This window comes from Pocillopora damicornis, chromosome 7 (genome assembly GCF_964200805.1).
Source record: "Pocillopora damicornis chromosome 7, jaPocDami1.2, whole genome shotgun sequence".
NCBI lineage: Eukaryota > Metazoa > Cnidaria > Anthozoa > Scleractinia > Pocilloporidae > Pocillopora > Pocillopora damicornis.
In genome coordinates, this window is record NC_142676.1 from 21,246,546 (window position 1) to 21,270,600 (window position 24,055).

At 39.2% G+C, this 24,055-nt stretch overlaps 2 protein-coding genes, 1 long non-coding RNA gene and 1 pseudogene across 5 annotated transcripts; 1 reads left to right on the forward strand and 3 right to left on the reverse strand.

Moving 5' to 3' along the window:
- Positions 1 to 352: 352 nt before the first annotated feature.
- Positions 353 to 9,807, reverse strand: LOC149043095 (uncharacterized). Of its 2 annotated transcripts, XR_016188150.1 has the most exons (4): positions 9,669 to 9,807; positions 3,029 to 3,109; positions 869 to 945; positions 353 to 556 (listed from the first exon to the last, which is right to left on the reverse strand). It is a non-coding gene; the product is annotated as an uncharacterized LOC149043095 (long non-coding RNA). The 2 variants fall into 2 exon arrangements; XR_016188151.1 differs by lacking the exons at positions 353 to 556; positions 869 to 945 and adding an exon at positions 1,507 to 2,298.
- LOC149043096 (uncharacterized) lies at positions 5,841 to 9,335 on the reverse strand (annotated as a pseudogene). Its single transcript, XR_016188149.1, has one exon. The product of XR_016188149.1 is annotated as an uncharacterized LOC149043096 (transcript).
- Positions 5,951 to 7,629, forward strand: LOC149043097 (uncharacterized). Its single transcript, XM_089211312.1, has one exon. It carries the CDS (start codon positions 5,951 to 5,953, stop codon positions 6,869 to 6,871), a length of 921 nt encoding a protein of 306 aa, XP_089067438.1. The 3' UTR covers positions 6,872 to 7,629.
- A 4,024-nt stretch (positions 9,808 to 13,831) lies between the features above and the next one.
- LOC149043098 (uncharacterized) lies at positions 13,832 to 18,357 on the reverse strand. Its single transcript, XM_089211328.1, has 3 exons — positions 18,001 to 18,357; positions 16,284 to 16,865; positions 13,832 to 16,006 (listed from the first exon to the last, which is right to left on the reverse strand). Exons 1-3 carry the CDS (start codon positions 18,239 to 18,241, stop codon positions 14,859 to 14,861), a joined length of 1,971 nt encoding a protein of 656 aa, XP_089067454.1. The 5' UTR covers positions 18,242 to 18,357; the 3' UTR covers positions 13,832 to 14,858.
- Between the last annotated feature and the right edge of the window lie 5,698 nt (positions 18,358 to 24,055).

Genomic DNA, 24,055 nt, shown 5'->3' on the forward strand with positions numbered 1-24,055 from the left:
AACAGTTAATTTAGGCGCCAAATTCGTCGGTTGCTTTCTTGAGCAAATTCCCACCACTAAACACAAGGCAAATCAAAATGCAGTTATTGCTATGAATATTTGAGACGTTTTTCATTGTTTTCCCGTTTGGAATGGCTGCCAAAAAAAGAGAGATGTGCTAGGCAGATTAAATCAAGTTTTGTCTCTGCGAAGCTGCTTCCTCTATCATGGTTTTCGCCCGAAAACATCTTAGCCTTTACCTGGTTCCAACCGCTATCAACGAAAGTAATCCCACAGGTTCCTATTTATTTGGAAAAAAGACAAATTAAAACTGTTTAAGAGGTGGGAATTTTGAAAACTCGCAGTCACGTAATTCAACTTAGTGTCCGCCATTTTGACACGTGAGTGTTCAGAAGCTATAATTTAACGGCTGCTACACTACCAAATACTAATTGGAGCAATCTCAGAAGTAATACAGGCAAACTTTGTATACTTTTGATGATATTTATTTCTTTTTCTCGTTTTCTGAGGTCGATTGCATCTCTGTAAATCCAGGGTTAGATCGCCTTTGACAATTCTAATAAAACACAATTGCAAATTTGGGCGGTAAGAATAAAGAACGTTTGTAATTTTATCCCAAGTAGTGTCATATAATGAGACTGAATTACAATTTTGGCGCAAAACTTGAAAGTTATCGCGAGATACGCACACTGATTCCTTGAAACTCTTCAAGGTTTTGTTCCCTAACAACGGTACTACTCGATAACGAGTTAAGTGTATTCGTGTGAAACGAAAATGTCTGTCATTTTCAATTGTGGATTGTGGATTTGCAAGAGTTGCTGTAAAGGAGAGCTTTCGTAAGGTTGGAAGTGCTTCGGTTGAAACTAACCCTAGTGAAAAGTGGAAGAACTGTCTTGCAGCGTTCGAGGGTGACAGTCAGGAAGTCTTTGCGGTCGAACATTCCACCTACGTCAAGAAATCCAAAGCAATTTACAGCTCTTTCCGAAAGATGAACTCAAAAGCCAGGGCCCAGTACCAAGACACGTTTTCAATGGTAAACTGGAAAGCTCTTAATACAGCGCAGAAGAAACAGCACACACTATCAAATTGTGGAGGTTGCCAAGTGTACTATTATGCCATCCATAATTTTTTCCCTAGTGGAGAAACTTTCAAAACCCGAAAACTTTTAAAAGAGGCCCTTATTGAAAGTGGGGTGAAGACACAAAGTAAAGTGAAACCAACGCAAAAAGCCATTAAAACTGCTGTAAAACACATTTATTCAAAAGTGAAAGGCCACTTTGAGAAAATATTTAGAATAAGCTTTGCTGAAGCACAAACAAAAGTGAAGGAGCTTCAGCTCCAAAAAAAGAAAGACGCAATTGAGAAAAAGCGGCAGCGTCGAGGGAGAGCACGCCAAGAAAAAAATAAAATCCAATGCTAATGTCTAGTCCATCTGGAGGAGGAGTATTGTTTCTAGTTACTTTGCAGTAATTTGCATGCCAAACAATGAGATCGACAATCCTCACATTTACTTGTGTTGCAATCTGGCATTTATTTAAGCACACTCTACATAATATATTTGCCTTCATTTTCCAGTTTTTTAAAAGGAATGCAAGTACCAAATATTCCACTGTAAACCTAATCAATCATACTGAACTTCTTCAGACCAATGGAGAGAATATAATACTGGGAGAAGGATCCTATGGTCGATGCCTTCTGAGAGAGTACACACGATTTGATATAAAGGTTGTGGAAAAACAGTCATGGTGCAGGACACCACAGAGATAATGAAGGAGGCTCACATTATGCAGGCACTCGCACATAAAAATATCCCAACCATAATAGGTGTGCAGCTTCAAAAGCAGCCCATTTCCTTAATAATGGAGTTTAAAGGGGAAGACAATACATCTGTAACAATAAGAAAACTATTGTCTTGTCAGAAAAACAGTGACACAATACAGAATGTGCAAAGCTCACTCATAACAAATGACTGGTTAATTATTTCACATTATTTGACAGAAGCCCTTTCACATATTCACACAAAAGGCTTTCTTCACTGTGATTTGAAGGACAATGATGTTCTTGTGAGTAACAAACATGGCTACATCATCGATTTTGGAAAAGCATGTGACAGCTCCTTTCCTCCTGCAAAGAAGTACAGCATCTGTTATCCTCATATTGCTCCTGAGGTTGTTAATGGTTCTCCCTGTAGCAAAGCCAGTGATATTTTTTCCCTTGGTAAAATTCTGTTCAAAGTAGGTGTTAAGCAAAACATTCCACTTTTGGTTTCCATGGCTCAAGAATGTTTGGATGCCAGCCCTGTAAGAAGACCAACAACAACAGGCATTATGGCAACACTGGCTTCCATAATATCTCACTGAATACTATAAGCTTAAGCAGGGGTTTCACGGGCCTGACACTGGGAAAATTGACTGGCTGGGAACATAATTTTCCCTGCATGTTGTGACTGACATAAATCAGAATCAAAACATATTGCCTGCTTCCTTGTACATTTCCCATCACCTCAAAATCTTAATGAAACCTCTGCTTAAGAAAGTAATAATTAACACTCTAATCAGGTAAAGTGACCCTAGCCATGTCACGGCAGGAGTCTTTTTATTGGGCTTTGCAAGGTTAAAATTACAATGTATGTGCATGTCATTAGCAAGTTTATGTGTGCCCTTGGTCTAAACTAATTTTGTACTTCTGCTTTACAAATTGTGAATGAATGTTAGAGGGACATTTTTAATAATGCACAGATAAGGTGCTCTAGGGTCCATCAGGTACAAATTACTTCATAGGTCATACTCATGTCTATAATTTTACATCGCTGCTAGATAACATACATGTACCGATTTATTTCCCAATTCCTGCCAATTAATTGATCTATGAAATTGAATTTAGGCAAGCAACTGGCAGATCAAACTTAAAATTATAAACCAGAGTTTCAACCAGTTAGGCCACATTAGTACAGCTTTTTTCTCTTAGTTTTCAAGGGACAATTTATGACAAGACAATCTGCATCTTACATGTCAGCAATTAAACTTACCTAACAACTGCTTTGGGGGATTACGTTTGTCAGTAAATTCATCTGCTTCTTGGATAAATTGTTTACAAAGCATTCAAAAGCCTAAAGTTTGATAAACACCATAAGTTTACAAATCATGATGTGATAGAGGATTTATCAAGCTAAATTTAATTTCAAAATAGTCCTTTTTACAAGCGACTAAATACAGGAATGGCTCCGACCTGTAATTGGATGATAAAAATAGTAAAAGTTAATAAGTTATATCTTAACTCTTTGCCCGTGAGTATTGTTAACCGCGTGTCTCAAAGCGGAACAATGAAATATCAATGCGAGTGAAAACATCGATCTGTAAAAAAAGAAATGATTACTTACGTAGCGAAGGGAAGGCAGCCTTTCTTATTCAGCGAGGTCGTTCAGCGATATTTCAGCGATGAAAAAGTCATCGGCTAACAAGCTCCGCTGACAAAACTCATTTGGTCAGTTCAGGCGGACGACCAGAGACTGGAGCCATTCCTGTATTTCACCGCTGACAGGAATAGCTCCGACTCAAACGTTTATTAATTTTTTTAAAAAAATTTTTAGTAATTTTTAAAAAAATTTTTTTAAAATTTAAATCTAAAATGGTGAGCAGTGCTGTACGAACAGTAGTTGTAAAACTTCTTTATTCTCTGACGCGTTTCGTCTAACTCTCGTAACTTCTTCGGGGAGTTTTACGAGGTAACACTAAACGCGTATAGTTATAAACCATTGTTAGCAGCTATGACCAGTGACCATAAGGGCTTACCTGGACCTACGAGCAGGAATGGGCAAAGTTGTGAAAATTTGAAAATTTCTTTTGAAAATTTATTAGGCAAGATGAGAAATATTTTTTGGGAGCCGCGGTTTTAGCTGAAAATTTTCAAATTTGAAAAATTGAAGAGGTTTTTTTACAGATGATGCCTGGAAAGCAGTTGGCAAATTAGGTTAGGATGGCTCGTACAGAAAATGTAGTTAATGGTCCACTCATTCTTTCTTAAATTTAAGTGGTATAAATACCTTGTCTAAAACAGTAGTGTGATACTATAACTAATGAGATATAATCGTTCCAATACTATGTCATGTGATGAACAGCCTTCGTTAATTTTGGAACATGTTTTATAAAATCATTTTACTCTTTCTTGTCATAGCCAAAAACTGTTCGAAGATTGGTTGTGCTATCACTGCAAACAGTCAAGGTACTTCGATATGATTCAGTGCGAGGGCTACTGCCACTGGTTTAACTGGTAAGACACTTTTTTTGTTTTGTTTTGTTTTTTCCTTTTTTAGGTCTAGTGGAGTTGTTAGAAATTACCAAGCAAAATTAATCCGCGACTTTCTTCCTTTGGGTGTTGTGCAAAAATAGATCAAGAACCCGATGAATGGGTTTGTCCTTCATGTGAACAATTACCTAGAAAATCCGTTTCCACGAAAAAAATTCCCTCGATTGCGGGCAAGCCATACTTCTCCAGTAGAGCATACTGTAAATTAAAAACATCGGTGGCAGCGTCACGCAACCTTGCGTGATCTTTCAAACATGGTATGCAGTTGCTGCATTATTTTAAAACTTAGAAACTACATGGCCCTGTAGAAATAAAAGAGGGCTTCATTTGCAAGCACTGTAGACTTCAACATAAGAAGAACCTAATAAATAGCTCTTTCACTTTTTATCTGTATATAAATTATTTAGCCAGAACCAAAAAATTAATATACGCATGAGTTGGAGCCATTCCTGTCAGCGGTGAAATACAGGAATGGCTCCAGTCTCTGGTCGTCCGCCTAGACAGACTAAATTAGTTTTGTCAGCGGAAATTGGCAGCGGATGACTTTTTCATCGCCGGAATATCGCTGAACGACCTAGCTGAAGAAGATAGACTCTGCCTTATCTTCGCTATGTAAGTAGCCATTTCTTGTTTGACACGTCGGTGTTTTCGCATCGATATTTCATTGTTCCGCTTCGGTACACGCGGTTAACAATACTCACGTGCAAGGAGTTAAGATATAACTTGTGAACTTTTACAATTTTTATCATCCAATCACAGGTCGGAGCCATTCCTGTATTTAGTCGCTTGTGTCCTTTTTTCCTGGCGCCATATTGGATTAGTAACCGCGCAAACACGATAGCGAGGCTGCCGGTGACTCGATTCGGGGTCGCATAAGAGTTTGTTGGTGTTTTAAAGGGTTTCGTTGGTTTGTCGAGTCTATGGTGAGATGAATGAAAGCTTAAGCGTCGGGGAAACATCCTCCGCCCCTCGAAAGAGAAGAGGAAAGTATTTTGCAGCCTTTGACTGCAATAATAGCGCCTATAATGTAAACGGTACTCGTACAAGTTATCATTTCTTCGAGTTTCCCAAAGACGCTCAGCGAAGGAATCGGTGGTGTTCACTTATCAAGCGGCGACACGAACAGGACAGCTTTGTTGTTTCCACCGCCACTGTCCTCTGTCATGAGCATTTTCGGGCAGAAGATATCTCGAAAAAACTTTCTGGTCGCTGGAATTTGAAGACAGGTTTGTGAAATTGTCGAGTTTTTGTTGTGTGCGTTCATGATTTGAGCTATGAAAAACTTAAAATTCAAAGATATTTTGGTCTTTAGAAACAAGGATTCGTTTAATTTTTCCCAAATCAAAGATTTTGGTTGTTTTATTCGACGATTGTTGTTTTATTGTAAACTTTATGATTCAAAGTGTTTCATGTCTTGTGATTTTTGTCACTGAATGATAGAATATTTAATGTATGCTTATTAATATTGCTGGACGTCACAAAAGCAATCAATTTAATTGCAGATTAACTCATAATAAATAAATCTGAAATGATTACTGTCACATTTACTAAGTTTTATTTATTTATTTATTTACAAGATGCAGAGCCATGTATATTTAGCTGGACAAAGCAATAAAACCAAAGAAAGGCACCAAAGGAAAGAAAGATGGATGAGTCAACTGTTGGAGTAGCAGCATCAGCATTGCAGTTTGGATCCTGCTCAGTATTTCCTTCTATCAATGCGTCAACTGATGCTGCTCATTCATTTTTCATTCAGTGTGATGAAAATGCTGCTGAAGTGGAGTGTGAGTCCCCTCAAATAGAGCCTGATTGTGTCCTTGAACTGCAAAGGAGAATTGAATTACTTGAAACTCAGCTAGCTGACTGCCAGGAAAAACTCGGTGAAGCAGAAAAGGAAAATGCTGTGCTATTGGAAAGTCAATTTTCCATTGACAAAATTAAAGATGACAATGCTGCTGTTTTATTTTACACCGGATTCCCAAGTTATGAGGCATTAATAAGCTTCTACAAATACATTGAGCCAAAGCTTTCCAAAATGCAGTACTGGAAGGGTGAAAATCTAGTGAAGGCAAGCCAGCCTTATCAACTTGATGATAACAAGGGTAAACCTGGGCCATCAAGGAAGCTTACTTTTCTGGATGAGTTCCTACTGGTGCTCATGAGACTGAAAGCTGGTCTATTTGTACAAGACCTTGCCGACAGATTTGGCATCAGTGCCAGCCTGGTTTGGAGGATCTGCATCACCTGGATAAATTTGCTCTATCATGAGCTCAAGGACCTGTTTCCATTTCCCACACAGGAGCTTGTTCGCAAAAACATGCCTAAGGAGTTTACCCAGTATGCCACAACCAGGATAATTTTAGACTGTACTGAGCTATTCATTCAGCGACCAACTGCTATGCTGGCCCAGTCAGAGACATGGTCAGATTATAAACACCATAGTACTTGGAAGTTGCTAGTTGGGGTAACCCCAAATGGACAGGTCACTTTTTTGTCAGATCTCTGGGGTGGGTGTGTGTCTGACAAGCAAATAACAAGGGAGAGTGGTGTATTAGATTTGTTGTAAGTGGGTGATAATGTCATGGTTGATCGCGGATTTGACATTTCTGCAATTGTACCTGCTGGCATTACAGTAAACATGCCATCATTTTTGGCTGGCCGTGATCAAATGACACCAGCTGAAACTGAAGAGACTATGAGCATTGCTTCAGTGCGCATTCACGTGGAGCGTGCAATTGGCCGCATTAAGACCTACCACATTTTAGATGGTACCTTACCTAATACATTGAGCCCCTATGCAACACAAATTTCAACTGTCTGTGGCCTTCTGAAAAACTTTTTACCCCCTTTACTACCACCGGCCAATCTTTGATTCTAGTTTTTGCTGTCTATTTATTATTAGGCAGAAATGTTTACTTTTTTTGCATTTTAAAATTGTGGCAGAAGCCCAGCTATCAGTCTAAGCCCGTAATCAGCCCCTTGGGTTCCATTAATTTTGTATTCCAAATAATAGCACTTGCATGTCAATGCATATTAATAACTATTGGGATTCCATATAGTAAGTTATCATGGAACCAAAAATTCCCACTTTATTTCATTTAAAAATGAAATTGTACGTGTATTTTTACACAGTGCATGCTAGTAGACAAGAATGGTTTTGAATTGTTCCCTTGATTTATTTATTGTTCACCTTATGTTGACTTCTGAAGTTTTAAACTTTAAACCATTTCGATAAAAATAATCAATCTTTGGCAACAATTCATCATACCATTTGCTGTTTTGAAAGTGGATTTTTTCAATAAACAGAGGCATGTTTTCTCCAAAGTACACGACAAAAATTATTCCTTCAAGGGGTATAATGGAACAGTACAGCTGACCTTGAACTTGACAAAAGTAGTTGTGGTTCCTTTTAAGTTGTACAGACCCATCAGCCAGTTTCTCCAAACAAAAATTATTTTCTTTGCAAGCTTCATCAACAGTCATGCCAGCCTTGCTGAAAGGAGATTTTATTTCTATCCCCCATTTTTTATCAGTGTCAATCATAGTTACTACTCTGTCTAAGCTTGCTTCAAGGTATGGTTTGTCTTTAGACAGTGACAATCCAGGTTCCTCCACACTTACTGCAATACCATTCCTTCTCATTTCCCTTATAAATAAATTGACAGCTTTCTGTTCGCTTTCAATTCCATACTGCACAGCTTCAGTTGTAAAGTTACTGTAGAGTATTGCTTTCAATTTATTTGAAGGTTCCACTCTTGTTTTGGCAGCATTTCCAAAATTTGAGGCTGTCAATACAGTTTTCCTTTTTTCAAACCATAGGTTGTTCTTGGCCCCCTAGTCAATCTTTCAGTTTCCTGGATCTCCACCAGAGTAATAGTTAGACTGGAAACGTGCTCATCGATCATATTTTTAAAACGATTATTAGCTGTGTCATAGCTGTCGGTGAAGGCAACACTTTCCTGTTTCTCTTCAGTCTCTTGAAGGGTGGGCATCTCAGAACAGTTCGATTTGATGTCATGAAAAAGAAAAAATGAGCAGGAAGGCAGACAATTTTGAAGGCTCTCACTTAAAGTTTAGAACCTTCCTTCATCTCTGTTGCGCTGTTGTGGTGGTCTTGGGTCGAACTTTATAATTTTCGGCTTAAGGCGGATGTTCTTCTTCCCAAATCTTATTTTTCTTATTAAGATTTGATCAAGGGGCTTGGCTGCAACGCTCTGATTGCGTGGAACCACCCATACCGAAAGACGCGACGTGCACGATAGTGCTTCAGGATGTTTTTATAGACCCCGTCTTGTAAAGTCTTCCAAGGTAAACAGCACACCTCCAATATGATTGCACTTCCCCTTACCCTGTGAGCCAAGCCCGGCGGGACAGGTACAAGCTGCGCGTGATACATCACACTGAGATCTGAACTCCACGACCACTCGGTAAGGCGTCTTTTTCATCGATGACTGGCTTTTACGTACGTCTTGTCCTCATGGGTTTTGCTTTCAAGCCTTTTCACGTTTCCTTCGAAGAAAAATTGGTAAGATTTTAACTTCTTATAATTTATTCCCTTGAGCACAATGTGGCGGTACTTGCGCGTTGACACAACCAGGTAATCGTAAAGCTGAATAAAATTTAGTTCGGGAAGCTGACATAAATCAGTGGACCATCCGAGAGCAGAGATTCGTCTTAAAGTTTCATCGTACTTGAAGTCATCACTATTTTCCGTTGTATTCTGGTGATCCTGAGCAGTATTATCGCTACTTTGCTGCTGATGCTCACCCGGTCTTAGCACGTGTCGCATTAGTATCGCGTAGACTTTTAAAACCAAATCTGCTTTTATTCCGCCCGTCGCTTCCGAATTAGAACGCAAAATTTCCCTTAAATCCTTCACTTTTAACTTCTGAATATCTTCTAACGTTGTAGTCTGCATATCCTTGTAAACTAGCACCATTTTAGAAGCGATTGAACCACGAAAGACTTCTCCGATCAGCTGTATTTACTGTTTTTGTAATACGCGGGTCACCGGCAGCCTCGCTATCGTGTTTGCGCGGCTACTAATATAATATGGCGCCGGGAACTGTAAAAAGGGCTATTGATTGGTATATCCACAATGAAACTTTTTTCTATGCATTTGTTACAAAACATAGTACTTTTTTCTATGCAAAAGTTACAAACATTGTAAAACGCTATTGAGCTCTAGAAATGAGCGCTATATTATAAATTCGTGTTGCATTGTATTTGCAGTGAAATCAATGAACATGTTGAGAGCGGTGTTTAGAAGTCTTCGTAGGTTCAAAAGGGTTCTCTTTGGCTTTAAGATAGCGATATCATGCCATTTTTTGAGGAAATGAGGACCGCAAAGAAAATGTTATTACCCTCTTTTGATGTCTTCCTCTAGATTGTCGGATTCACCAGCGAAGATGGGAAAAACCAATGCAAAGCCGATACTTCAAAATGGCGGATGCCGTTCACGAACTACGTGATCTTGATTCCAAGTAACTATGGTTACTCGCGCAGTCCACGCGAATTCCGCGAACCTTGCTGGGGGGCACTGGAGGCGAAAATCATTTTTGACCCAGGCCTTAATTAACCTGAGACGCCACGTCAACAGTGTCAGCCAGAAATATAGTATATAGCAATCTTTCTTTCTTAGTCAGCTCTGGTGTTTCCCCAGGCCATATGAATTATTCGCCAATCACACTTGTCCTTTTTTTTGCTCATCCAATCCCTTCCGCTCTCACAAACCTAAACTTGTTGAGCAGAATATCTACGCAAGCGTATTTCCGGATTCCGTGACAGTATTCTTTTGGACCACTAAATTAAGAAGCGTTTTGAGGGAATTTAACAGAAGTTATTCAACTCACCTGGAAACTTCCTTGGCCTATTACTTAAATAAAAGAAGACATGTAAATAAAAGAATAAGAAAGATTCTTTGCAAGCGAACATTTTTCAATAACGTGGGGTTATAAAACTGATTGGTTCCTAACAGTTCCAACATAGCTATATATGATGAAACTTAACAATTCCATTGTTCCCGCTGGAATACAAGCGCAGCTCTCCGCATGAGCACATCTAGTCCATCACGTGACACTCACCAGGCATAACGCCATTGGAGGAATGCAACATCATTACTGCGCTTAAACTGTTACAACTGTTTACAATTTTGCGAGACTCGAGTAAGTGCTGCCAGCTTAGCGGTCTGACTCTAAATGAACTATCTACGTATTGTGGCTTTTACCAAAGATTCTGCTCTCACTGTGGTGACTGATGGTGGTCACGCCAGCTTTGCTCTTGTTGGTCATGTCACAGAACACACTTAAGGGTGGCCTTCTTTGCCATCAGGGTCAATGATGTAGGTATCTGAAGGTGTTCCTCTATTGCGTGTACTTATTTTACTACAAGAACTAATAAAGGTTGATTTTCTAACTTCAAGCAGAGTACTTGCTCTTATGGAGCGATGAAAATTTCTCGCGATGCAAGAGTAGGATCAAGCGACAGATAACAGATGAGGGTTTTTGGATGATCAGCGCAACAGTTTAATAAAAAACCAAGAGATAGAAGAAGGTGAGAAACTGGCTTATTGAACACAGCAGTCAAACGTCTGTGCATGAGCGAACGTTGTAATGCCCTTCAAGCATGCATGCCAAATACCACATCGCCCAGAATGCCGCGACACATCCGGGACCTTTTGCGTAGCCAATAGCGCTTAATTTGAATTCTCGTAATTGAAAACAGGCGAAACAATAAAGAAAATGGCCGAAAACGGCCTAATGCCTAGTGTGTTTTACCAATTTTTACATAACTTAGCCCACTTAGCGATAAGGTACCCTCTGGCTTTTGTGGAAGAGGTGTTCAGCTGTTATTTACGACGCTCATCCAAGTCGTTCGTCTTCGATAAGTTTTATCAAAGTGATCTTGAAAATGCGGCTGTTTCGCTCAGCATTCGTATGGAATATGAACTGTTTAGTATTCAGATTGATTTTTTCCTCCACAAAAGTACTTCGTGACTTAGGTACCCTCTGGTAAAGTAAGTTTGATATCTCAACTAAGATTTGGTGGAATTTCGCGTTAATACGATGGCCACAAGTGTTATCAAAAAGATCATCTCCAATAGCTACACCGAAATGTCCTAAAAGCCCTCGAAAGTTGTTCCCTTTGGACTCCCAAGAGAGTTCCAAGAGAGTTTTTTCCCCGCCTCGGTAGACAATAGGACGCACTTTCGCCTAATGAAGCATTGTTAAGAAGCTGTGTCATGTCACACATGTGCACCAAATTTAAATTGAAGAGTTATAAACATCTCTGTTAAAACACCGTATCATCAGATCACAATTGTGCCTCATACCGTCCAGATATTGAAAAGTTTTCCGTGCAAGAAATGCAGCGCGTTGATCGGGAGCTCTCTTTAGAGCTCACAGAATCCCCGATCAACCCTGCCTTCATTCACATGTCTGCACCTTTAGTAAATGGCTACGATCCACTATACGGGGGCTCGCCAAAACCACATTTAAGACAAAGATTGAATGAAACTAACATTTCACTTAACCAAAGATTAGCTGGCTTTCTGAACATCGCTTTTTATAACCTTCAATCAGGCGTTTTTTTTGTTGTCAGTCCGCAACCGCAAGCCTTTCACACTCGAAAACCGTCTGATTACAAGTTACGCTTTTCAAACCGCCTATTCTTCATGACACTATGTTCTAAATTTTTCTATTTCCTACTGTCATGATACTAATTTTTATAATCCCGATAACATTTTGACCAACGGGAGTCTGTCAGTCCATATAGGAATTCGCTACAAACGAATTTGCTGAACGCTTTGTTAAGAGCGTGGCTATTGTTAAGTATTGCTATTGTTCACTTTATGTCACCTTGGGATTTACTTTACGCATCCAACCGTTTGATTGACAGCAGCTGAAATCTGTCAAGAGACTCATGTATTCTCAAAGCTTTACCTGCTGACCAGTCACGACCGACTAGTTCAGGATATGCAAATTATTATGCTGCCCGCTGATTAAATGGGCACTGCAAGAACATGTCGCGAAAGACAATAGCATTCTAGGCGATGACCTAATTTAGCCACTCACGGTTTTTTAAAACTGCATAACGTTTTTGGTAAAGCTCAAGAAAAAACGATAAATCAAAAGCAAACCCATACCCTATTGTAAATAATAAACATCGCATAAATAAATATTTCTCTAGAGTATTGTGGCTCGACGCTTTAACTATGCTATAAATATGGGCATTTGAATTTCCGCTCAAACCCTTTCAGTCCGGGCCTGAACTCCATTGGAAATCGACGCTCGGAGCTGGATGCCATTTTTTTTTTCGTTTTCATCAGTTAGAGTATCCATTTAGGAGATTTTGGTCAAACCTTCTTTCATCTGAGTCAGTGCGAAGAATTTGTCTCTTTCGTCCTCTGTTGTGTTTTGCAGTTCGAGTTTTTCTTCTTTTGGTTGACTCAAGTCTTGAAGCATTTGTCGATGAGCATGAAGCTCGATCTCGATCTCGACCTGAATCAGTCCCGCGCAGTAAAGAAAGAAAGAAATAACGATGAAAACATCAGCTTGGTATGAACTGGGTTCACCTTTAATTTCTCCTTAACTGATTTGCGAGGTCACGAGATCTCGGAAAAAGAAGTCTTCTTTGGAAGGACAATCCTCTTAGTTCTGTGTTTGCAATCAATATGAAGACACGGAAAAAAACGAAAAAGCGGAAGGCACTGTCATCACCATTAACTTGACATAATAGTGATTTCCTGTTGGGCAGCTTTTCTTCCCTCAAAATCTATATATATATCTAGTTATTCACCAAAGAAAACCGTTCTTTCGTCATTGGAATGGAATGGAGAGGGCATAAAATAATCAAACTTGACTCTGTAAACAACAATGTCGTATCCAATCAGGTATTAGGGGATGAGCAGCATGATTGTTTGATGGGAAATTAGTGCCCACGGATTGTTGTACAACGTGAGCAAGTCTTGATTCCTACACAGAATTGACACATCCAGATGCGGACGTCCTTCGCTAACAATATGACCTTTTTTGTCACCTTAAGTTAAGTAGATCATAAAACGGAACGTGTAACGTTGAATTATAAAGAATAAAGTCAGAATTGAGCAAAAGGATACGCTATTGAACCAGCTTGTCCTGAACTTCTCTCTTACAGTCCTAACACAAGTGAGGAAGTTCTGCGAAATTTCCTTAGCGTTTACAGCCTTCAAAATTGCAGATAAACCTTTCAACTTACATAACGTTACTCAACATGTGCACTAAGTGATTCTAAATTCTTGGCATATTTAACACTGAGCTGAGATGGGCCGTTCTGCCGCTTCTTGAAACTTTCTGCGTTTTGTCCCGCAAAGCAAACAACGGAGAGAAAAACGATGAAAACACCAGAGAGTTAGAAATTGGCTTTGCCTTTGATTTCTCCATAACACGAAACGGAAGGCGAAACTGTAGTAAGACCTGTCAAGCATGAAAATAGCTTCTTCAAACTGCAAAACAAGTATTTATAAACACAGCGAGACATTACGAGTGGGTTTTTGAGTTCTTACCTCGAGTGACCTTGTTTTATTGGTATCAATTTGTACTGGTCACGTTTCATTAATTTTTTTAATTCAAGCTTCATCACTTCCTATAAGATTTCCCCGGTCATCTAAGGATTTTGCAATGGCAATTGCGACAATGTCACAGTCGTTTGGATGCAACCGTGTTCTGGATATCTTTGTTAAGAAAAAATTATTGGCCGATGCATCATGGAAATGATGTTGTTTTCCCTGGTCAAGGAATCACAGCGTGGTTACCAGAGAAGGAATAACGATCTAGAATTTCCAGAACCTTAGACTTCGGATTGGTCCTCTTCTTTATCTGACTTTTCCGCAGACATTTACCCTTCGATGGGTGCTGACAAAGAGACAGGAAGTGCTTCTTTTCTCGTACCCAAGCCTCTCTCATGGCTTATATGTTGATCATGAGAGATAATAGATCGGCAGTCTTCCTTCCTTCCACAGTATAATCCAAAGCTGCAATATGGTCATACAAACAACAAAAAATGATATTTTGACGTTATTGAAACCTCTGCTGTGTAGCTGATCATTTCTAGGATTCCAAATGCTATGCTTAACATTTATAGGGTAACTAGAAAGTTAGCTCCAATTTGTAGAGCTTTGGGAATGCCATGGTAACGATGTCACTGGCAGGAAAGACATAACCAATGTCATTAGAAAACTTGCTTTACACCGATTTAAATACTTTCACTAATAAAAAGACTAAGGAATAGTCGTTTTCAGAAAATGTATCGGACCTTCCTTAGCCGGCTGCCTTGCTTATTGACGAGATGTGAGGGTTGGAAAACCAATGGACTTTCTTTAAAAAAAAAAAGAATCATGATCACCGCATCATTCTAAAGAAATGGAAAAGTTAGGTTTTTAAAATCTCTTAACTGGAGTCCTTCCTTACAACTAACGCAACTAAAATTTAAAAAGAGTGATATTTTTTGGTTTCCATGTTCAGTCACACTTGCTGCACTTTAGTAAGCTGCTGTACAATATATATTAAAATTTGGCCTTATGCCACACCATAACACTTGAGTTTTCCTAATGTATGATATCCTTCTTCACGAGAATCACCTAAGTCTCCGAGTCTGATCTGGGTCACGGGGAGAACAGACTTGTCTGTCAACAGACCGCTGTCTTCTTTCCAGCCACTGTCAATGCGACCGTGGTAACAATTACACTTTTTGCCATTAGAACAAGAATTTGTTGTTCCACATGTGCACATGTTATCAAAGCCTGTTGCTCCTCCCCAGTGCTTCATCTGTGCTCCATCACGTGACACCCACCAAGCGTAATTGTCCTCGATAAAACTTACGTCATTGTTGCACTCAAACTTGATAAACTGTTCACAGTTATGTGAGATTCGAGTGAGTGCTGCCAGCTGAACGGTGCTGACTCCAGTGTATCGCACATCTTTTCTGTAACATCCCCCATAATAACATCCAGGAATATTCCCAACATGAGTTCTTTTCTCACTGTCATGACTGATGACCGTCACACCAACTCCACCTTCGTCACTCATGTCACAGTACACATTGAAGGGTGTCACGCCTCCTTTGCCATCGGGGTCAATCATATAGGTACCTGAGGATGTTCCTCCATTATGTCTTTTTATTTCACTACAAGAGGTTGGTTTTCGAAATTCAAGAACAGTAGTTGCAGTAACAGAGCGATGAAAGTTTCTTGCGATGCAAGTGTAGGATCCAGCATCGTGGCGAACAACATTTTTTAAAAGTAGAGAGCCATTTGAATAAAGGATATGACCTAAGGGCAGACCTTGACCTGTCCGCTGCCACACGACTTCTCTTGCTCCTTGCGCTCTGCAAGTGAGTAACACATTTTCGAAAGATATGGCTGAACGTTTGTGGGGAGGGAGTAATGTAAACTTGAGTCGTTCAAACATCATGACTAGTGTACGGGCCGAGTCCTCGTTAATAATGTTCTTTGCCGAACATATGTAGTCTCCACCGTCTGTTTTAGTCACATTGGTTATTTCCAATCTGCCATTAAGAACTCTGGATCTTTCGTTGGACATGTGACCGACTGCTTTTCGCCACGTGACTGTTGGTGTCGGCTGACCAGTAGCTTGGCAGACTAGACTTACTTTGTGTCCTTCTTCAACGACGACAGATGAGGGTTTTTGAATGATTGATGCACCAACTGAATAAAAACCCGAGAGGTAAAAAAGGTGAGCAAACTTCCTAAGTGTCCCCTCGGTATAATGATATAATAAGAATTTTTTTCCTCGGGGTTGATTTAAATCCGAGAGAGAAAACTTGAGAATGAAATATTTTGTTTCTTCCCCTTAAAGTCGCCTTGTTCCACCAAAGCGCAAAAATATGATTTATGCTCTATATAAATTTATGTCGGAACAGTACAAAAACATATACTTCGTGATGGATTTTTGTGAGTCGGGTATGAATGTTTTATTTCTTACCTTGAACAGTCAAACTAGCCAATGACGTCATAACCCCAAGAATATTCCGCGCTTCACATATGTAGGTTCCATCATCTTTTAACGTGACGTCATTGATGACCAGGCCACAACTAGTTGGCACGACTCGTTTATCCGCGAGAAGACTGGAGTTATCTCTCAGCCATTTGACTTTAGGTCGTGGGTTTCCTTCAACCTCACATTGAAACGAGGCTGTACCAGTTTCGTTTACAACTATAGACATGGGAGGTGTCATAATTGAGGGAGCTGAGATTGATTTACCAGGCTCGCCCTTAGCTCCAGGAGGACCCATAGGTCCGGGAGGTCCTTGGATGCCCTGAGGGCCCTGATTTCCTTGAAGTCCCTTTACGCCCTGTGGCCCAGGTGGTCCATGTTTACCTGGGGGGCCTCTTTGACCAGGTCTGCCTCGTGTTCCCCTGATGCTCTTTAGGCAATGAACACTACAGGCTTGGCTCTTAATAGCAAGTCGTACTTCTTTTCTGATCGCTTCACGATCGATGGTCATACTGCCGTTAAATCTCCTTTCTGTATTTTTCACGTGCCTTTTGTAACGAAATTTTGGTTCTGCAAGAAACTTCACAGAATAAGTTCGGCGATGTTCAGCTCAGCTTATTAGGACACTTCCAAAATACCCAGAGTCTCTTTTAAAAAGAGGCCAAGTGCGGAGCCTCTCTTACGGAAATGGATATTTATTACCATAGCTTCATTTTGAAAGCGAGGCCATTTCGAACTCGAAGATGACTTTTTCAAGCTTGCTCGATTTCCAGCAGCTGTCTGGAAAATAAGTGAACTAGACAAAACGACAGAAATTGGGTCGAAACCAGAGATTAGTTGCGATAACGGCGATAATTCGATTTAAATTGTGATGCTCGACTCTTTTCCCTGTCTCTTACGGTTTAATCTGTCTTCTCACTTAAAATTGTTTTAAAAAACGTTTTGTCCAAAGTATTTTTAACTGCTTCAAAGCTGTAATCGCCAGCGAATGAATTCTACCCTGAAGCCTTCCTTTATTGTATTCTCGTTGTGAATTACGTCAAGAATTAGTTTTCCCGGCCGCTCGAGCGAAATCTATTACAATTTTTTGGTAGTTCTTCAATAAAAGTATCCATTAAAGGGTAAATGACAGCTTTTATTCGTAAAACAGCTTTTGCACACGAAATGTTATGTTTGAAATCGAACTGAAACGACAGGAAATAGAGCCAAAAAAATCGTCATTTGAGTAGAAAAGCACGTGAATCTTTGACGATTGATTGATGTGTTGAGGTTGACCTAAGAATTTTTACACTGTAAAAGAAGCCCCCCCATTTTAAGTATTGATCTGATTCGCTATGACAGCTGAAAGGAAACAAAATGTGAACACTAGAGAATTTTTTTTCCTGTCGTTAATGCTAAAAGTCTCAGTTTCTATCTTAACAGAGTGTCATTCTGTTTTGCTTGCAGTGCTAAAACATCCTCGTTTACAGTTACGCTTTGGATTTGAAATGAAGGTTAAAAAAACAAAACAAAAACTGCTTGGGTCGACAGCCATTTGCTTTAAGATATAAAGGTATTCACGAAAGAACGAAGAGACGAACGTTTAAACGAATTTTAAATGAAAACTTTCTAAATTAAAGATAGACTTTTCAACTTTTTTAACGTTACTCAGGATCTGCATAAACTAATTCTAGTTTAAGGTCGTCCTACCGTTCTAAGTGTTTGCGCTTAAACTCATCTTTATGTGAGTAAGGGATTAACATGATCATCTCATTCGTTTTTTCGTCGTTTGCTGTGTTCTTCAGCTCGACTTTCTCTTCTTTTGGTTGACTCAAGGCTTGAAGCATTTGACGATGAGCGTAAAGCTCGATCTCGACGTGAATCAGTCCCGCGAAGCAAATAACGAAGAGAAATAACGATGAAAACACCAGCTTGTTATGAACTGGGGTCATCTCTGATTTCTCCATAACACTGTTCGCCTTGGCGAGGTTGCAAGAGAGTTAAGTCTTTGTTTATGAAAACTAAATAAACCTGGGCCTATGTAATCAAAAGGGATTCATAAAAAATACGCAATGCGTTTTGGTCATCTATTCCTTCGGCCTGATCCTTTATTGTTTCCTCAGCTTTTATAGTATTGATTCAACTGCATGTGACCGGTTTCAGTTTTCATGTCAACAAGTTTTTAGATTGTTGATGAAGAGTTAGAGGTCAGGTAAGGAATTAATTTTAGAAACAATCTTGTTTTGATTTTGACGTGGCTAATTCTGAGAGAGACTCTATTGAGAAAAAGAAAGAAAAATCTGCATTGAATGGTCCCAACCTACTTCTGGAACTTCTTTATTTCTCTAGTTACCTCCATACTTTTCAATCAGACGGGAAGAGTATATCATGCTTTGGCGACGAAGGGAATAAGACCTTGAAAAATTCAATTTCTTTACTTTTCACAAGAGTGCTGGGCTTTTCCATTAAGCGTGAAATATCAGGGATATTGCATTTGCAAAAGCCACCCATAAAACGAAATTAAACTTTGAAATAAGACCACCACGTCCATCAATAGGTGATTGCTCATGTTATTGTTGAGCAACGTGCTAATGAAAGTTTTCAGTCAAAACAGAAACATCTGAAACAACAAGGGTTTTGTTTTACTGGTGAAACCTTTTTCATTTTATTACACGTTAACATAATATTACCATATGGAGACGCCACGTCAACAGTATTACCCAGAAAAACACAAAAGTATAAAGCAATCTTTCTTTCTTAGTCAGCTCTGGTGTTTCCCTAGGCCATATGAATTATTCGCCAATCACACCTGTCCTTTTTTTTCTCATCCAATCCCTTCCGCCCTCGCTAACCTAAACTTGTCGAGCAGAATATCTACGCAAGCGTATTTCCGGATTCCGTGACAGCATTCTTTTGCAACACTAAATTAAGAAGCGTTTTGAGGGGATTTAACAGAAGTTATTCAACTCACCTGTAAACTTCCTTGGCCTATTACTTAAATAAAAGAAGACATGTAAATAAAAAGAATAAGGAAGATTCTTTGCAAGCGAACATTTTTCAATAATGTGGGGTTACAAAATTGATTTGTTCCTAACAGTTCCAACACAGCTATGAAACTTAACAATTCCATTTTTCCCACTGGAACACAAGCGCAACACTCCACACGAGCACATCTAGTCCATCACGTGACACTCACCAGGCATAACGCCATTGGAGGAATGCAACATTATTATTGCGCTTAAACTTGATCAACTGTTTACAATTTTGCGAGACTCGAGTAAGTGCTGCCAGCTTAGCGGTGAAGACTCTAGATGAACTATCTACGTATTTTAGCTTTTACCAACATAGATTCTGCTCTCATTGTGGTGACTGATGGTGGTCACGCCAACTTTGCTCTTGTCAGTCATGTCACAGAACACACTTAAAGGTGGCCTTCTTTGCCATCAGGATCAATGACGTAGGTATCTGAAGGTGTTCCTCTACTGCGTGTACTTATTTTACTACAAGAACTAAAGGTTGATTTTCTAACTTCAAGCAGAGCACTTGCTCTTATGGAGCGGTGAAAATTTCTCGCGATACAAGAGTAGGATCAAGCGACAGATAACATATGAGGGTTTTTGGATGATCAGCGCAACAGCTAAATAAAAAACCAAGAGATAGAAAAAGGTGAGAAACTGGCTTATTGAACACAGCAGTCAAACGTCTGTGCACGAGCGAACGTTGTAATGCCCTTCAGGCATTCATGAGCGCGCAGTCACAACGAATTTTCAGTTACAGTAGTTGCAAAATACCACCTAATTTAACTAATCACGGTTTTTTATAACTGCATAACGTTTTTGGTAAAGCTCAAGAAAAAACGATAAATCAATAGGACACCCATATCCTATTGTAATTAATAACCATCGCATAACTAAATATTTCTCTAGAGTATTGTGGCTCGACGCTTATGCTATAAATATGGGCATTTGAATTTGTGCTCAAACCCTTTCAGTCCGGGCGTGAACTCCATTGAAAATTGACGCTCCCAGGTAGACGAGCTGGATGCCATTTTTCTTTTTTCGTTTTCTTCAGTAAGAGTATCCATTAAAGAGATTTGGTCAAACCTACTTTCATCTGAGTCAGTGCTAAGAATTTTTGTCTCTTTCGTCCTCTGTTGTGTTTTGCAGTTCGAGTTTTTCTTCTTTTGGTTGACTCAAGTCTTGAAGCATTTGTCGATGAGCGTGAAGCTCGATCTCGACGTGAATCAGTCCCTTGAAGCAAAGGAAGAAAGAAATAACGATGAGAACACCAGCTTGGTATGAAATGGGTGCATCTTTAATTTCTCCATAACTGATTTGCGAGGTCACGAGATCTCGGAAAAAGAAGTCTTCTTTGGAAGGACAATCTTGTGTATTTGCAATCAATATGAAGACAGGGAAAAAAACGAAAAAGCGGAAGGCACTGTCATCACCATTAACTTGACATAATAGTGGTTTTCTGTTGGACAGCTTTTCTGCCCTCAAAATCTATATATATATATCTAGTTATTCACCAAAGAAAACCGTTCTTTCGTCATTGGAATGGAATGGAGCGGGCATAAAATAATCAAACGTGACTCTGTAAACAACAATGTCGTATCTATTCAGGTATTAGGGGATGAGCAGCATGATTGTTTGACGGGAAATTAGTACCCACGGATTGATATACAACGTGAGCAAGTCTTGATTCCCACACAGAATTAACACATCCAGATGCGAACGTCCTTCGCTAACAAATGCAGCTTTTTTTGTCACCTTAAGTTAAGTAGATCATAAAACGGAACGTGTAACGTTGAATTATAAAGAATAAAGTCAGAATTGAGCAAAAGGATACGCTATTGAACCAGCTTGTGCTGAACATCTCTCTTACAGTCCTAACACAAGAGAGGAAATTCTGCGAAATATCCTTAGCGTTTACAGGATAAGATTCCACTAATACTTAGTTTCGTCTGATTTCAGTCTTTATGACAGTGCGTTTTTAGGCTCCTCAAGACTAGTCAAAGGTCAGGTAAGTAATTAATTATAGAAAAAAGAAATTTAGTTCGATCTCGACGCGACTATCAAACTTTGAGAAGAACCCATTTGGGAACTGATTGCAAAAAATTAGCAATGAGTGACCTGAACCAACCTTTTAAGCTTTCTCCCGCTATTTACACAATAGTAATGGAATTTTCAACGGGAGGGACGAATATGCACTATTGTTTCGATAAAAGCCTCTTACGAAAAAAAGAGTCGCTTTTGAAAACTCTGCTTGCCAGCTGAAAGCGTTGCGCTATGCTATGCCATTGAGCGAGATCAAATCTACTTGCCGATGACATTTTTATTTAGGTCAGAGCAGAATCTACAAGGTTTTCCTGCAGTTAAGCGGTTGGCGTTGTTTTACGTGAGAGTTTCTTTAAACATGAATTCCCTTCAACATATTACACCTTATTAATTGTGCATAGCTGAAATGGTCGACGATCTTAGCTTCGCTCACGGTTGCTCTATTATTGGCCTCATGTGTATCCTTCAAACAGAGCGTTTCGCCCCAATTTTGATTGGTTTGTGATTGGGCTGACCACACATAAAAAAAAGATTTACAGCCAAGAAGGTTTCATAATGCTGATGTACTGGAACACTGAAGCCATATCTAAAGCATAACTGAAGCAATTTTGTGACTGAGATCTTAAGCCCTTCGTTGTTCCTCGTTATCCTGTCATTTTAAGACATAAAATTCATAAAATTTCTAAAAATCATGGGATAGGATGGAACAGAACCCACATTGTAATAAAATTGATTGCCTTTGACAGGAAAAAGGGATCCCCAAAATTGTTCTTTAAAAGATGCAAGCGGTGATCATCACTCTGATGACGAAGCTGCTTTTAGCGCAACCTGATCAGTCTTGTCGATTCTGTTGTAATGATAGAAAGCCCATGTTTCTTCTAATGAACCATCACTCTGACGAAGCTGCCTTTGGCACATCCTGATCAGTCTCGTTAATTCTTTTGTAATGATAGAAATCCCACGTTTTCTTCTAAACTAGAACTGTGTAACTGTTACGGAAAAGCGGCTCAAGTTTCCCGCTTTCGTCTGCGACTCAAAACTCATTTTTCCGTTCCAATCGACCACAAAAATCTACACAATGTTAAATTACTCCAGAGTCAGAAAATTTAGCAAAGACCCAGGCCCTGAAGATCATCTTCATCAAGCTTGTAATTCTTACATGTTAAATTTCATTGTTACTAAAAAGCTAAGGTTGTAGGTTGGCAGATAATCCTGATCAGTCATTCCTGTGATGTAACATGGCACTGCAATGATTATTTATTTAAAAGCAGATTCAAGATCAAGAATGAATTTATTTATTGTACCAGTTTATTGGTTTTTTTAAAAGCACAGCGCCTTGCCAAACTCCCATCAGCCTTCCCTTGTGTTCCATACACTACATCGTAATTTCCGATGTCTTCCCCACATGCTAAGAAAAACTGGAAAAATGACGAGAGACTGGGGTGAAAAAGTCTTCTTTGCTGAAGTTTTCGAAATAACATTCCTGGACAAAGATATGCTAATGGTAACCTGTAAACACCATTCTATGTGTTGATAACCACGAGGTACTTTGCAAAAGAACGAATTTCTCACGGGAAATTCAGAAAAGGCGGGACTTAGCTAGGCATTCAAAAGATTTAGTGGGATAGCTTGAATGGTGGTACAAGGAAATAATCAGATTGGTTGCTCATTTTAATGAGCAAAATACATGACTCAGTTTTGAAGAAAAACATATGTATTTCCTCACGAAAACAAATTCCCAAACAGATTGTTTTCCATACGGCGTCATCAGGGCGTTTTCAATTAAACTTGATTTTGACGTTAGAATGTATTGAAGCTGAGTTAAGATAAGGACTATTATTTTCTGAAATATTTAAGACTTCAACCATGCAGTCTACTCAAAGCATCTGGCAGGTATACCAGACTGAATCGTTGATAGTTACGCAGAATTTCATGAGAAGCAAAAAAGCGAGATTGCTTCAAAGAATCAAAACACTAAAGCAACATAACATTGTTCCTAAACATGTGAAGACTTCAAAAGCTTATTTTTACATGTAAAACGTTCCAATTTTAAGAAAAACTTGAAAGGGGGTTGAAGCTGTTTGATGGAATGAGAAAAAAAAGACTGAAATTTCCACCTAAAGGAAATAGATTGTCTTTTTTCAATTTGCCAAAATAGTCTGAAATCTCATCCAGAAATTTTTGATACCTCAGATGCATTAAAGAAAAAATTCTTCAAGGGAAAAAAAGAAAAGAACAAAGAAAAGAAGTCGTAACACAGTACAAACCAAATTAGAAAAAGTCCAACACATCCTTGTAAACGTGGTAGTTCTCAGTTACGAAATTTAAACAATAGCAAAATGATCAGAAACTCTCCTTAACATCTATTTGTGCTGACTTCTGAACACTATGAACAGCCCAAATTCCCCGCCACGATTCTTACAGATCTCTGACTAAATCGTGGGAATTTTTCGCCATTGCTACGATAATGGATCCTACACTTCTGATATTTTAAAAACAAAGGGATAAGAGATCTTTAATGAAGGCCAGGTGTGACTAAACTACAATTTCGTGGTTTGAAATTGTTACATCAATTGCAAGAGACTTCAGTTTTACATATACAGGTTAACTTTTCGGTTTGCAAGGCCCCGGTGGATCACGACCCAGCGACCTAGATTTATTTGAGGTTAATTACTGTGTATACATAGGCATTTATTCTACGAAAACGTACACATTTTTTCC